This window comes from Girardinichthys multiradiatus, chromosome 18 (genome assembly GCF_021462225.1).
Source record: "Girardinichthys multiradiatus isolate DD_20200921_A chromosome 18, DD_fGirMul_XY1, whole genome shotgun sequence".
NCBI classification, from domain to species: domain Eukaryota; kingdom Metazoa; phylum Chordata; class Actinopteri; order Cyprinodontiformes; family Goodeidae; genus Girardinichthys; species Girardinichthys multiradiatus.
The window spans coordinates 14034762-14051449 of NC_061810.1; the positions used below are offsets into that span (position 1 = coordinate 14034762).

Genomic DNA, 16688 nt, shown 5'->3' on the forward strand with positions numbered 1-16688 from the left:
AAAAGTGTGCATTTCTGTAAAAATATTAAATTTGCCCAATTAATAGTAAATTGATTTTAAGCAGATCTAGAGAAAAAAACCCAAAAAAAACTAAAACCTTTAGAAAGTAGTTCAGAAGAGGGCAGTGGCTCTGGAACATCAGAGGCACCAGAGCAACCAAACAAAAGAACAACAACAACAGTGTTGACAGCCTAGTCTTTTATGACCATCTAGCTACGCACGTCAAAAGCAAATCAACTCCGCCACAACCGTCAGGTTGCATTATGCAAATCAACCACAGGCTGTGACGTTGGTAGGTCTACCAAAATATTTCTGAAACATACGTACAAAGGTGCTGTTTGTCTTCTACATGAGAGACAGCAAACTGCCTCTCGCAGAAACTCTGGCGCAAATCTCAAATTATAATTATCCTTGCTTTTATGAAACTTATGCAAACTTTGATCTATATTTAGACAACACAAACATATTTTTCCAGTTCAAATTAGGTTAAAACAAAGACACTTTTGGCCATATTTTCTTGTAAAAAGTTGGTTTTCCCTAATATTCAACCAAGTAAACACTGACTTGAAATAGCATTATAACCACTAACACATAAAAGTGAAAAACACTGATTATCTCTTCATTAGGGTACCTGTCGAACATTTTGTTCTCAAAGTTGATGTGTCAGAAGCAGGAAACATGGACACAGTAAAAACTTGAGTGACCTTGACATGGTCCAAATTGTGATGGCTTGATAACTGGATTAGAACATCTACAAAGATACAGCTATTGTGGGGTGTTTGTCGATCTATGGGGGTCAGCGTCTACTGAAAGTAGCGCGAGGATATCTAATGCAAAAAGAGAGCGAAGCCTGGCTGTGTTGTCCGATCCAACTGACAGGAAAAACTAATGCTGAAAGGTGTCAGAGTAGACAGTGCATCAGTGTGTTGTACAGGTGCTGCATAGCCATCATATTCGTTTTCTCTGAGGGCTATGTCCTCTTTGAAGAAGATAATGCGTCTTGCCGTGAAGCAGATTTAATTCAGGAATGGTTTGAACGGCACCACAAGTTCGACGTTTTGACTTGGCCTCCAGTTTTCACCTGTCTCAGTCCAACCGAGCACCTGTGGGATGTGCTGGACAAAAGCCTCTGATCTAAGGAGGCCCCTGCATCGATACTTAGAGGATTTAAAGCATCTGCTGCGAACATCTTGGTGTTAGATACAACCGCACTCTCTCAGGGACTCTATTGGATTCCATGGCTCAGCGGGTCAGGGTTATTCTGGCCATAAAGATGCCGAATCAATGTATGTAAAGGTATTTAATTGGTGTGATTGTTCTTTTTTCTCATAAATGCAACAGACATGTTGGTCTTTGATGGCTAAAATTATTAATTAAACCACAATGAAATAATAATATAGAAATAACAAAAAAGAAATGAGCTGAAACCCTTAAAAAGAGAAAAGAAAAACACTAATGCTGATATGCAGTCTCCCCCTGGTGGTTTCAGCATGCGCTTACAGCTTTTTAACAGGATGCTACTCCAGGAACCTTCCAATATAAACTCCCAGTAACATAAAACCGAGAATGTTCTCACCTCCTGGGCTGGGAGCGGCGGTCGTCCTCAGCACTCCCAGATTCCTGAAGAGGAAGAAGAACACAGAGATTTTTATTCAGGGCTTCCACCGGTACGCATTAGGCTGTCACCAGCAGTTTTTCTGAATTAACAAACCCAATCATCATGAATAAAGACATTCAGGTGACGTGTTTCCAACACATGCTGTGTCAACTCTCAATTATTCTTGAATAAAAAAAAAGTGCTAAAGTGTCTGGCAGCTAGAGTGGAGTGTCAGTATGGGGTTTTTCATCAGATAAGACGGGGCCAGGGTGGTATTTTAAGTGACGCTCAAAGGATAAGGCTGAGCATCCCCGCAACCCCACGCCACACTCTGCCTCCATCTCCAAACCGCAATCATACCTCCCCCCACCACTGCAACCAGCGGAGCCCAACACATGCACAGTTTTAATCCCAGTCTGCTTCGGTAATCCCTCCAAAAAAATTATTTTAAATCGGAGAACTTTCTCTTTCTGGCATCAATTTGTCAACTCTGGCCATCACACAGGTCAAAGCGAACATAATATCCAGAGGCATTTTGCTGTGAAAGGCCAGACCTGGTCTCAGGACAGGGAGGTAAACTAAATAAAGATGCTAATGATGGAGATAAAGAGATGGATGCAGCTGCGGCTTAGGTCAGGAAGAGCTGAAGCTTCCGTTTTATCTGCTCCTGTGTCTGCTGCCGCAGATGTGATGGAGCCTGTTAAAGGCAGCGGGCTGCACCATGATCCTTTCATCGGCAGACTGAGCTCGACACAAAGTACACGAGACGCAAGAGGAACAGGAGCCCGGGAGCAGATGCTTCCTGTGCAAATGCACCTGAGGAAAAGCCTTTCTCAGCAGATTTCAGAGGCATATAGAACACCAGTACAGGCTGATACAACTCCAAGGTACCTACAGATGTATATGCCTGTAATACAAGTATATAACAATATCTCATTAGAAGCTAGGTGCGAGCTGATCACCATAGTTACCATGCCACCACATGCATGTGTAGGGAGTGGTCATATAGCCAATAAAAAGAGGGAATCAGGCTGCTGCTAGGCAGATTGCGCCTGTATACACTAGAGGAAAGCTGTTCAGGAAATATAATGATGTTGGCTGAATTATTTAAAACATGAAAACAATTCATCTAAGCAGTACATCCTTTTTAGAAGAAGGCATGCATCAAAATAAACTAATCTAAGTTATACTAATACTTTACAGCAAGTAAAAGTGGTTTTAAGACTTTAATAAACATAATCTACTGCTTAGGGAAATCGTAGGTTAGATCAGAGGGTCATAATCTGTCATATTTCAAAAGAACGATCTGGCTCAAAGAGGGCTCAGAACCACAATAAACGGTCTAATAAAATCTAATTCAATATTTAAGCATTTAATGCCTATTTATCTCCATTAATAATGAAAATAACTGGCAGGATAAAAGACTGATTGGAGTTTATCTTTATCCTAGCGTGATATCCATAGATGTTCCTGCTTTGAGTTTCTGCCCTGTCCTTCCCCTGCAGCAGCAGATGCCTCACATGGCTGCTCCTAAACAGAAATGGGTCTCATGACAAGCAGCTGGTAGCCTCCATCTACAATCATTTGCCTCAGTCTCTCTGTTTTGAAATTCATACCCACCCAGAAATATCGTTGAATTTGACCTAATCCCATTAAAAGCAGCTTATGCTTAAAGAACAGTTATATATACTCAGATTACACCCTTTTATTTAGTTTTAAGGCTTGTACCATTCTTCTTCAACGACTGATAAGTTCTACTAAAAATATTTACCACACATAAAATGTCTGTAGCAACAATACGTACATTTGGGGGTGAACAAGAACCTTCTCACCACTTTCTACTACTTTCCTTCATCTGTTGGTTCAACTCCGTTAGTCTTGAAAACAGGAATGGCCTAGTCAGCACTGTAAAGGTATGACTGAATGGGAAATCAATAAAAAGACTATTAGGGATTTTCATTTTGTGCATCCTTAATGTGCATAAAAATGTTAGCTGCAGCACTTATAGCTGTTTACAGAACACTGTTAGCTCAGGATGTTTATGTGTAAAAACAATGAGAACCACTGATGCATGAGCTTCTTCAAGGACCCATTTCTCAGTGGGATATTTGAACTATTTGACTAAAGTGCTGAGGGGTGGGTGAGGGGTAGGGCACTTGGGACATTGGATTCAGCCGAATTGAAGTGATGTGAACTAAAGTGAATACTTCAGTGGTGTGCTAACAATCATGAAGCAGCAATACACGGTAAGGCCCTGCAGATCAACCTTAAAGTCTGTGTTTTAGGCCAGGCCAACTCAGCCCCTTCAGTTTGTTCAGGTCATGAGGGAAGTTATTTATCTCTGGCAGCAACACCAGCACATGTGTCAGGGAGGCTTGATCGCCTGCTGATTGTGTCAGAGCGGATAACGGGACGGCCCCACAGCCTCCAACAGGGACTGACAAGCCTGTACCAGTAACCCGCTTTCCGGGGCAGCGACCCGTCTCTCTCTCTGCCACTCCACTGACCAAGAGCTGCTATTTGTCATAAACTCAATAAGGACAAAGACACAGAAAGCCCTTGCGAATGTGGACCTAAAACATATAAACTGTAAAGGTTTTTACGGTGAAGAACAACCTGAGCAGCTAATAAAGCCATTAAAACCCCAATTATTAAGCCAGACTGCTCTGAGACAAGCTCATCTAGAGGAGGAAGTGAGTCAGCCACATAAAGCTAACGTTGAATGGCTAAGTTTGACCAAATTAAAAACTTTTTATATGTATGAACCCAAGTCTGAACTTTGTACTAAAGCTAAACAACTTAAAGCCCAAACTTCTTCTCTTCCGGAAGGACTGCCACTGCTTCCTTTAACGTTACAGCAAAATGCCGGCAGCTGTAAAAGTTAGCCTCCCATGTAGATTACCAAGAGGAAGAGAACGGCGGGGCTAACGTTGTGGGCTCTGATAAAACGTCCCTCCAGCTGACATGTACTCACAGAAACACAAGGGCTGGAGGCGGTGCTCGCTGTCGGTGACCGCTGGACGGTGACCAGCGCCATCCCGGCTGCTGCTGCTGCTGATCCCGGTCACCTCGGAGACCGGAAACCCGGCATACAAGACATTATTTCAGGGAGGAACTAGAGTAAAACAGGAGCTCCTAAGGTTATTTCTCTGGAGGTTGCTTAGCTGCCTTTTCTGTGTAAAGTCGGAGAGGGTAATTGTCCATATCCGGTGTGAACTTTTTCAAAATAAACGACGTACGCTTCTGAACCAAACCTTTAAATGTAACCAATTTCATTTATTATTTTTATTATTATTTGTGTAGGTTAAAGAGCCAATAAATAAATCAATTATCTAAATTATTTAAACTAAATTAGCCACATTTGAACTATTTTTTTATATGCAATGTATTCAAATTAATCAGTATAATGTATTTTTTAAACTCAAATACATTATTCAAAATATTCTGTTTTATATTGACTTCAACTTCAGACGTACATTATTTTTCAGTCTATATTAATCATTAGAAGTAGGAAACAACTGTACAATCAACAGCTTATAATCAACAGGACAAAAGCATGCTTTTAAAAATAGTTTTTAAAGAATTTTTTTAATCAACATGCTCAGACTGATTAATACCAAAACTGCACCTTTTAACAGCAGTTTCACAGCTGCAGTCATTTTTGCACACAGACAACTGGACTAAATTTATATATCGCTTTTCTTGTCATGCAGATCATTTAAAGCATTTTTAAGTGCAACTTGAGGTCATGTAATTAGCCCAGGAAGCTGGAATCAAACCTGCAACTTTCTGATTGCAAGACAACAGCTCTTCCCACTAAGGCACAATAACCCAGACGACCCACTCTATCACAACAGACACATCTACTAGAGCCTTCTTGGCAACACAATCATGACCAAAACTTGACAAACGCTTTTGCTGTTTCTTTCAGATTCTCTGGTGTGCCCTCCATGTTAAAAAGAAACAAATTAGAATTGGTTTCTGATGATGACATAACAACATGTTTATTGAAATACATTTGACTTAAATTTATTGTATGATGGTGGAATGGCAACCTTTTTGTTGACTACTACGGCTAAGATATGACATAGCACAGCTTGTGTGCAAGTTTGTCTTTAGTTAAAGCTGAATACTAACTTAAATTATTTTACTAAGTAAATACATTGAGAATACAACCTATTCCTTACCATTCTCTGCTGGATACTGAAAATGAGTAATGAGAATAATGGTTAATAGAACCAACATGTTCAGTTAATCCAAGATATTAAGCAGCATTTTTTTTTTTTTACCAAATATTTCAATGTTGTTAGAACTGAACTTTTATTGAACATTGCATTCTATAGGCTTAATTCAATTGTAAATCATTTTAATGGTTTATATTTAATACCCTTAAAATGTCCCTTTTTAGTGTGTATGGATAAATATGATTAACTTTAGAAAAAACAATGTTATTTGATCCGTTTGGAAAGCTAAAATTTGAATTCCTATTGTTTAGTTCAGAAATTAACCTGACTTTTATTATTACCTTGACAACCTTCTTAAAGAACAACCGATGCTGTCTTCATTGTAAGAGACAGTTGAAAGCTTTTATTTGGATAGAAACTAGTGTCTTGCTCTTCCCTGTATACCACCCACTTAACTAATTAGACCGGTATTCAGCGCATGCGCAGAACTCACCCGCTGTCAAACGTGTTAAAAGCGGTTTGACGAATGCTTACACACCCATTCAGTCTATACAGCGATCAGTAACCTGAAGATTTTAAGAACAATCATTATTTTAGTTAAATTAAAACAAGTCTTAAACTATAGAGTGTGAGGGTGTGTTTTCGGTGCGTGTGTGTGATTATCAGATAAGTGACATAAAGCGTCATAAATAATCCATCTGAGTGTCTGTTCCTACGGGATCTGCTGCAGAACAGCACCTGACCACAGATCATGGCGTGTCGCATCTGACCAGCTCTCCTCAAGGAGATGAGATGAGGTGGAGGGGTCTGGGTGTGAATTTAGGAGGGGGGTGGGGAAGATGATAGGAGATAGTAGAGTCAGAAGAGGGTCAGGATGAGGAAAGGAGGTGAAAGCTGTGAGAAGATATTAAAGCTTTATTTCCAAAGAGCCTTTAAACCTTGATGTAGGATGCAAAATCAAATGAATAGCTCTAAGTCCTGTCCATGGTCACTGCTTTTCTTCATAGTGAGAACGCAAATATGTTCATCTGATTGGCTTATCCAGAATAATATTCAGAGAGTGGGAGTAGTATTCTCAGCAGAATACTCAGCAGAAGGAATGCCTGAATGGGTGTGGCACTGAGTTCTGTGTGAGGGCAGGAGGCTCATTCAGATACTCTTCTTTGCATTTATCTGGGTCACTGCCTCCTATTCCTCCTCCTCCTCCTCCTTCCCTCCCCTGATCCTGTTGAGGGCACTCCCTCTCCCCTCTCTATTTTTGTAATTATTTTCCTTGGATTTTTATCAATCCTCCAATGAGCCCTGGTGTTAAAGGCACAAGAGACAAGCAAGAATAAAAGAAAATCGGATTACATGGCTAATAGGCAGCAGCAACTTTATTGCACTCAGAAGTAGCAAAGATAAATGAGCAAGAAAGTGAGAGAGATATAAAAACAGGGAATAATACACACAATAGAAAATGATTGCAAATGAAGGGGGTGACAATGTGATAGATGACACGTTGTTCCTAACCCCTACCCCCATACCACATCCAACCCTGCAGTGAGGCCTGTTTAAAATGTGTGAAAGCCAGCAGATGTGCTTGTAAGTCCACCTTTAGATGTTTTTGATTGCATGATAATAAAATACTAAAAGCAGAGATGTGTTTGGTTCCGTGTTGTCTATAAAAGTCACAGATCTAGCCAACAGGGCATGGAGAAAAAGAAACACATATATGTCAAGAAAGTAGCCTAATCTTTGAGAGGGCCACAACAAACAAAGAGGCTGAAAAAGTGAGTGTGTTGGAGAAAACAAGATTAGGATTAGTGTAGAGGATGACTCTGCTTCATTGACTCTCTATCAAGGTAGAGACAACAGGACTAAAGACAATCCTCCTGGCAGTTTAAACTCTGCCTCCTCCTGAGATTGGATCACAGAACAGTGTGTGTGAGACGGTGTGTGTGTTTTCACATTCTTCTGACATCTCTGACCACAACAGTTAAAACTGAGTTCAAATCTTACATAAATTTAGGACAGATATGTACTTGCTCTGCCATCTAGTGGTTTAATTTGATAAGAAAGAGCAATTTTATACATTATAACTGACTTCACACTTATTCCTATAAGACAAATACAACTGAGGGACTTAAACAAATTAGTTAAATTTTTTAAGCTGATCAGAGTGTCAAGGACACTTCAAGTTGGTAACCAGTAACCCATTGTTTCCCTGGGGAACAAGGACAGTGCTGTGAAAAACTACTTGCCCTCTTACAGATTTCTTTTTTCTTTGGTCATGCTTAAATGTTTCAGAAAATCAATAAACAAACAAACAAACAAAAAACAGAATAAATGCAAAATGGTGTTCAAATGATGATTTTATTTAGGGAAAAAAAGCTATCTAAAACAACCTGGCCCACTGTGAAAAATATAATTACCCCCTGAACCTTAAAACTGGGAATTAGTCTTTTACTTTGCTGTAGAGGAATTTTTTGCTCCACTTTCTTTGACATTGAGCTTTTTTAAGGAAGCCACATTATTTCAATTGGATTTAAGTCTGGTCTTTGACTAGGCCACTCCAAAACATTCCCAGAGCTTTTGAGCTTAAGGTGACAAACTGATAGCTGAACATTCTCCTTTGAGCTTAATTTAATGTTCCATCAGTTTATGCGCGTCCTAAAAAATCTATATATCTATATCATATACAGTATGTACATAAACTTTTTATAAATCTTTACTGAGAGTGCTTAATATTGTAGAGTTGCATGTTTTGTCCACAGAATTTTCAAAGAACAATGTCATTTTATGATACTGAAGGTGGCGCCAGTTCACCTCCACCCTCTAAAGAGATAAAGAAACGGCAAGAAGCTCTTAAACTAAGGGCCTCATTCTCCTTAAAATCCAACAGGGGGCGATATGAGCTCATGAAAAACCAGAGGCACTGGTAAACAACACAAGTGTTTATCCATCCATCCATCCATCCATCCATCCATCCATCCATCCATCCATCGGATTCTAGGATACAGTGCCTCTCAAAAGTTTTCACACCCTTTAACTTTTTAACACTTCACTTCACAACTGCCACCTTTAATTTATTTTATTTTGATTTTATGGGATTTACCAACACATAGTGCATAACAAAAAGGTAAATTATACAAATATGAAGTGTGCTGGCATTTGTAGTCAGCCCTTAATCTTATACCTCTAAATAAACACCTATGCAACCAATTGCCTTTAGAAGTTTAATTCATACTTACAAATAGTTCATCTGTGTTTAGATTAATCTCAGTATAAAGACATCTGTTCTGGGAAGACCTTAGAGGTTTGTTAGAAAACACTGGTGAACAAACAGAATCATGAGGACCAAGGAAAACAGCAGACAGTCAGGGAGAAAGTCGAGTAGTTTAAAGCAGGGCTAGGTTATAAAACAATGTCCCCAAGGAGGAATTAAACAGAGAAGCAACAGGCCCATGGTGACTCTGGAGGAGCTGCAAAAATCCACAGCTCAGGTTGCCGAGGCACTCCAAAAATCAGATCTTTTTTCCAAAAAGTGACCATTGATGAATGCAAGCCATAGGGTTAGTCATTTGTAGTTGAACACCAGCGGTGTAGCGGATACAGCAAATAGGTGGAAGAAGGTGCTCTGGTCAGATGAGACCAAATTTGAAATGTTTAGCCTACAAGCAAATGTTGGCAGAAAACTACAACTGAACACCCTCACTAGACCTTTTCTAGGGTTAAACATGGTATCTCTCCAGCAGGGACAGGGAAGCTGATCACAGTTGATGGGAAGATAGATGGAGCTAAGTGTGGGGCAATACCAAAAGAAAACCTGCTAAAGACTTGAGGCTGGAGTAAAGGTTCACATTTTAATGGTTTAGGTCAAAGCATTTTCTAAAAAATATTTTGCGTTGGTCTGTCACGTAAAGTCAATAACAAGGGGTATAAATACTCCTACAAGGAAATGTACTTAATGGACATCGGAACTCAAAAGAATCTAATGTTTGCTGTCATATGGCTCTCACTGTAAAAATAATGGCATAACCAAGTGACATAGGCTTGATGGTTGATGATAGTGATGCTTTATTCCCATATCTATAAACAACAAGAGCAATGCTTGTCAGAATGACTTATAAGCATGATTTCCTTTTCTCTCTTGTCATCTTTCTCATCACTTCTAATATAAAGAAAGCAGATCAAGGAGTTTTTGGTGTACCTTAGCAACAACTTTATGAACTAAGGAATCAAGAAGAGTAGCGAGCAGTGCAGAATGGAGTGAGTGTCTCACAGCAAAAAGGAGGCCTTAGTCTACTGAGATAAGATGGTATTCTACCTCAGTGCAAAATGAATTCATTAAGGCGGGGAGAAGCAGTCTTTGCAGGGAATCAAGGTTTCTGTGTGATAACGGGTTGGGAGCGGCAGATTGGAGGGAAAAAAGAGCTTCATTTCCTGTTCTTCAGAGGCAGACGCCGTATCAGGGAATCAGCAGAGCGGCGTGGTGCAGGGGGAAAAATGGAGACGGCCTAAAGACTGACAGAGTAAGTTAGAGAGGTAAATGTCAGGATTTTTTTGCAGAATGAAAAGGGTGACCCTGTGAATCATTGTCAAGAATATTCAGATGGATTTTATGAGGGAAGGCAGGCAAAAACTGAGTTTAAAGATATGTCAAGCTCATTGCCTTTCTGAGAAGTGGAAAGTCAATGCCAGCTCTTGCAAGTGTAAAGGTTATCTGTCCTGAAATGATCCTATGAGGAAATTGCCAAACTAAAAGCAACCACAGATGTGCACACGTGAGCGCGAGAGAGAGGCTCCAGAGATGGACACAGTTATGCAGAGAGCTTGGGGCCTGCTTGACCAAATGAATATGAGAAAGAGGAAAATAAGAAGATATAAGAACGGGGAAAAATAGATGAAATGAGCTGGGGGTCCTGATAGACAGCTGATAGTGAGGGGGAAGCTGGCAGACAGGCAGCTGGGCAGATGCTGAGATGACAGGTACAACAGAGGTGAAGGGATACACAGCCCGCGCTGTCGCTGTTTAATATAGATCTGAAATGATAACGCAAGGCAGAGAGCATAGAAGGTGTCCATCAGTCAGCGAAAGGGAGTTCAGAGGAAATTGCCACAATAAAGCCCGCACACACACACACACACACACACACACACACACACACACACACACACACACACACACACACACACACACACACACACAGGAAGTCCCCCAAAAACACACAACTCAGTAGGATGAAGTCAAAACACAAAATGTACATGGAGCTTTATTTCAAACTGAGCAGAATAAACTGCTGGTGTGTTACTTTGCAAGTTTGGTTTATGGTATCTTGCACTGTAAACCATCACATCGCAACCACAAACATCCGCAGGCAGAGTTTGGACTTTGACTGGACCATTTTATCATATGAACAAACTTTGATCTAATGCACTAAATTGTAGCTCTGGTTCTGTGGGTTGTTGTCCTGTTGGAAGGTGAACCTCGTCCCCAGTCTCGAGTCTTTTGCATTCTTTAACAGGTTTTTTGCCCTGTATTTAGCTCCATTCATTTTCCCTTCGACTCTGACCATCTTCACTGTCCCTGCTGGAGAAAAGCAGTCCCCCTGCAGCATGATAGGACCACCATCCCCATGCCTGCATTCAGGATCATGTCTCCTGACTCACACAGCATTTTGTTTGTTGGCAATAAAGTTTCATTTTGATTTCATCTTACATGAGCACCTTGTTCCACATGTTTCTTCTTGCCTCTCATCGTTCAATCAAGGCCAGGTTTGTGGAGTGCACAACAGCCGTCCTGTCAACACATTCTCCCACCTAAACTGTGGAACAGTTCCTCCAGAGTTACCATGAGCCTCTTGCCTGCTTCTCTAAATAATATTCTCCTTGCCTGGCCTATCAGGTTAGGCGGATGACCGTGTCTTGATAGGTTTGTAGTTGTACCATGCTCATTTTTGGATGATGGATTGAACAGTGCTCTGTCAGATATTCAAAGCTTTTTAGAACCTAGTCTCACTTTAAACTTCTCCATGACTTTATCCCTGAACTGTCTGTTGTCTTTGTTCTTCACGATGCTGTTTGTTCAATAATGTTTTCTAAAAAACCTCTGATGCCTTTTTAAGAACAGCTGTATTTATACTGGCATTAAATACAAAGAGATACTTACATACTAGGTAAACTCTCAAGACAGATGCATTATTCTCAATAATGTTCTAATATTGTTGTGTAATATTGTGTTTATCTATTGCAATAAATCCCAGTGAGATATGCTAAATTTTGTGGTTGTAACATAACAAAATATGAAAAACGGTCCCAACAATCTCAACTATAATTTAGTTACACATTTACATGATTTTGTTTTTTTTTTGGTTGCATAATGCCTGGCAGCATATGTGTCTTTCATTAGCTTAGAACTCATTACTGATTGTCCTTGCAGCAAAATTGCAATCTTACATGCTGTCTTTTCTGCTTGCTTCCCACAGTGTATTTATGTGTTTCTGTCTGCACGTGGACATAAGGTTGCTTGCTGGAGCTGCTGATTGCAGACTTCAGTAACTGGATTAATCAGTGTTGACAAGAAACCATCATGTTTTGTGTAGATGCATGATGTGGCACACACCGTTTGGCAGTGGATCTATGATTGTCCTGGCAAGCTGGGACAACCAGGATTTAAAGAGGCTCAGAGCAACAGATGATTTCTTCTCCGCTGAGGCCTTTGAATGGGATGCCGCTCACTCCACACGACTGCAACTCTTTCTTTTTACATAAATTAGTTGAGTCATAACAGACTATGCTGGATTTTTTATAAATTGGTAATTATTTTCACATGCTCATCACAGTTTTTGTGCATCAAATCTGGGCCATTAGCTCATTCCGCAGTCGATAGAAACAGCTAAAAGAATTTGTTGCTCTTCATAAATATGGTAACAGGAAATGCCCATTAATTCAGCAGTGCTTCTAATTAGACATGGTCCCTCATCTGTATTTTATCACCCTATTTACAGAGAACAGACATCCAGTTTAGGATCATTTTGCTCACCACACTGAACATGAACCATAGGAAGTGAGTGTAAAAGCGGTCTGAGAAGCTCAAAAAGAAAATTGAAGTCATCCCCAATAAAGACAGAGGCTGCAAGACCATCTTCAGGCAGTTTTAAGTTCATCTGATCACAGTTGCCATTGTTATTAAGAAGTGAAAGGTTCATGCATGGGACTGTCACCAGCCTTCCATGATGTGGATAGCAGAAAAAGAGCAAAGGAAGTCATCCCAAAACTATTCAAGTTAAAACCTAAGGTTGAGTTGCATCACCTTTGAACCATTATTTCGCTTCTTTGAAATAGACCCAGTAGGGCTCAATGAATAACAGGGAAATAAACAATCTTGACTGGAAATTGCAGAATTGCATGCTGACAAGCCCCAAAGTTTCTGGGAGAATTACCTTTAGAATGATGAGACTAACCTGTAGTTTTATGACCAGTTAAATGAACTCTGTTTACAGAAGGAAAAATTAATATTTCTTTTAAGATTTTTTTGGCACTAGTGGCCTTTATTGACAGTTACCAGACAGAAAATGGGCAGAGAGAGAAGGGGGGAAGACATGCGATTCCCAAGGTGGAGAATCGAACCCAGAACAACTGCGTGGAGGACTATAGTCTCTGTATATGGGTCGCTCGCTCTACCGCTACACCACGCAACTCCCTCGAAAAATGAAATATTTAAAAGAAAATAATATCATACCCCCTGTGAAACAAGGACGGGGCTTGGAGTTAAACGTACTGCCCAGTGTCAGAAAGGCCAGCCTCAACCACAGGTCAAGGTTCCTATAACAGGATAATGATCTAAGTGATACAGTTATATACACTCAAGAATGGCTGAGACACAAAACACTGGACATTAAAGGAAAGGGAAAGCCGTAAACAGTTGCAGTGTTGTCTTAGATGCAATATATGTCTGACTTTTCTGATGTGTTGTTGGGATTCAGTCATTTATTTTGCCACTGGAGCTTCCATATGTTTACCTAAATGAATTCTTATATAGGTTTTGAAATTGCACTGACCATACTGACCAATGAGACCCATACCATGATGCTACCACAGACCTGCGTCACCACAAAGTTATCAATCATTACACAAACAGTACTTTCAGTACTTTCTAGATGGTTTAGTATTTGAAATGTTACTTGATAAACAACAATTTCATTTTTACTTATATTAACTGTCATAGGCTCTTTAACTAAAAGATTTGTGCTCAGTGAAGCACTGTTGATATTATTCTATTTTTGGCAGAAACAAGGAAATATTTAGACAAATTACTGTAATCATGTAGTTTTAGGTCACATCACTGACCAAAGTCAAGCTTTGTTAATTTCTTCATTAAACCCTTTCCACTGATCATGACCCTATGATTGATCGTGACACGCAGACTAGGTTGCAAGACATGTATTTATATCAGCCCTTGTTTTTGCTTTGATTATTTCTGCAGCTTTTAACGGTGTTTTTTTTCTGGAGGTACACCACCAACACTGTTTACAGTGGGGAGGGTGTGCTGCTGACCTCAACTCGGGACGTTGTGGGTTGGTGGGCAGCGTAAACTCAATCCCACTGGCACATCTTCCACTGAGGAAGCAGAGCCTGGGGACCTTGAGGCGGGCTCTCCAATCTCTGGTGCTGAGGTCACTGAGGTGATTAAAACGCTCCTCGGGGGTAAGGCCCCGGAGGGCTGGATGAGATTCGCCCGGAGTACCTCAAGGCTCTGGATGTTGTGGGGTTGTGTTGGTTAACGTGACTCTGCAGCAACGTGTGGACTTTGGGTAGAACGTGTGGAGTTCTACTGGATTGTCAGACCGGGGTGGTGGTCCCCTATTCAAAAAGGGGGACTGTAGAGTGTGTTCCAACTATAGGGGAGTCACACTCTTAAGCCTCCCTGATAAGGCCTATTCGGGGGTTCTGTAGAGGAGTGTTCGTCGGAAAGTCGAACCTCGGATTCAGAAAGAGCAGTGTAGTTTTCGTCTTGGCCATGGAACACTGGACCAGCTCTACACCCTCAGTAGGGTCCTGGAGGGTTCATGGGAGTTTGCCCAACCAGTCTACATGTGCTTTGTGGACTTGGCAAAGGCGTTCGACCGTCCTGGGGAATCTTGCGGGGGGTACTCCTGGAATATGGGGTATCAGGCCTTTTGATACGGGCTGTTACGTCCCTGTACGACCAGTGTCACAGCTAGTCCGGCAGTAAGTCGGACTCGTTTTTGGTGAGGGTTGGACTCCGCCAAGGTTGCCCTTTGTCACCGATTCTGTTCATAACTTTTATGGACAGAATTTCTAGGCGCAGCCTAGGTGTTGAGGGGATCCGTTTTGGTGGATGTAGGATTGCGTCTCTGCTTTTTGCGAATGATGTGGTCCTATTGGCTTCATCGGCTCGTGATCTACAGCTCTCGTTGGAGCAATTTGCAGCCGTGTGAAGCAGTCGGGATGAGAATCAGTGCCTCCAAGTCCGAGGCCATGGTCTTGAGCCAGAAAAGGGTAGAGTGCCTTCTCCAGGTCGGGGGGGAGGTCCTGTCTCAAGTGGAGTAGTTCAAATCTCTTGGGGTCTTGTTCACCAATGAGGGAAAAATGGAGCGAGGGATCGATAGATGGATTGGTGCTGCATCAGCTGGCCCAAGTAGCTGGGGAGAGGGAAGTCTGGGTCTCTCTGCATAGGCTGCTGACCCCGCGACCCGACCCCAGATAAGTGGAAGACGATGGATGGATGGATGGATGGATGGATGGATGGATGGATGGTCATTACATTGCTACAGGAAATAGTCACCTAAACATGCGTATTTTTACAATAATAAAGAGCTTTAATTAAAAGGCCCTAAACAACTGGAACTGAAACAAGTTTGGATGAGGACCCAAAGAACTGTCTTCATAACAACCAAATGCTATTTGCCTTTGTTTAAGATAAGATAAGATAAGATAAGATAAGATAAGTTAAGATAGACTTTATTGATCTCACAATGGAAATATTTACTTGTTACAGCAGCTCTTAGTAACACACAAGTAGTGTGCAGGTAGTTATGAAAAGAAATGCGCAATCAAAGAAGAACAAGGTAGATGTGCAAAAACAAGATTACTTATATACAGTAAAAAGTGGATGTTATTTGTGTTAAAATGACAATGATTGAAGGTATTTACAAATACAGAGGTTGTTGCACTAGTTATACGGTAAAATAACAGTTTGACAGCAGTGGGGATGATCGACCTGCAGTAGCACTCCTTCCTGCACTGAAGGTGTCTCAGTCGGCCACTGAAGGAGCTGCTTAGCTCCTCTACAGTACCGTGCAGTGGGTGAGATGTTATGTCCATGATGGTTGTGAGCTTGGCTAACATCCTCCTCTCACCCATCACCTCCACAGAGTGGGCAGCCCAGGACTGAGCTGGCGCTCCTAACCAGCTTGTTCAGTCTCTTCCTGCCCTGCTCTGTGCCGCATGGGGCCCAGCAGACAACAGTGTAGAGGATGGCAGTCTAACACAGAGTCATAAGAAGTCCTGAGCAAAGGCCTGCACACTCCCAAGGACCTCTCCTCAGAAGATGAAGGTGACTCCGGCCCTTCTTGTACAGTGTTATCAGACCAGTTCAGTTTCTTGTTGAGGTGAACACACAGGTACTTAAAACTGTCAACTGTCTTCCCCCTGGAAGTTCATTGATGAGTGAGGTGGTGTCCTTCTCCTGAGGTCTGTTACCATCTCCTTTGTCTTACTGGTGTTCAAGCACAGGTGGTTGCATTCACACCAGTCCACAAAGTCTATGATGACCGACCGGTACCCTAGCTAGTTCTCCTCTGACATACAGCCCACAATGGTTGAGTCGTCGGGGAGCAGGAAGGGGGCAGAGGGAGTGGAGGGAGAACTAAACCTGTGGAAATAACAGTTCAATCCATCTG

The 16688-nt window shown here is 41.4% G+C and overlaps 1 protein-coding gene across 1 annotated transcript in view; it reads right to left on the reverse strand.

Moving 5' to 3' along the window:
• The window catches only part of ssh2a (slingshot protein phosphatase 2a), a 31365-nt gene extending 26606 nt beyond the window's left edge, over positions 1-4759 (reverse strand). Inside the window, exons 1-2 of the mRNA XM_047391713.1 lie at positions 4572-4759; positions 1577-1620 (exon numbers count right to left, since the gene is read on the reverse strand). Coding sequence (XP_047247669.1) covers positions 1577-1620; positions 4572-4634 — 107 coding nt within the window. The 5' untranslated portion in view covers positions 4635-4759. The remainder of the gene's footprint in view (positions 1-1576; positions 1621-4571) is intronic.
• Between the last annotated feature and the right edge of the window lie 11929 nt (positions 4760-16688).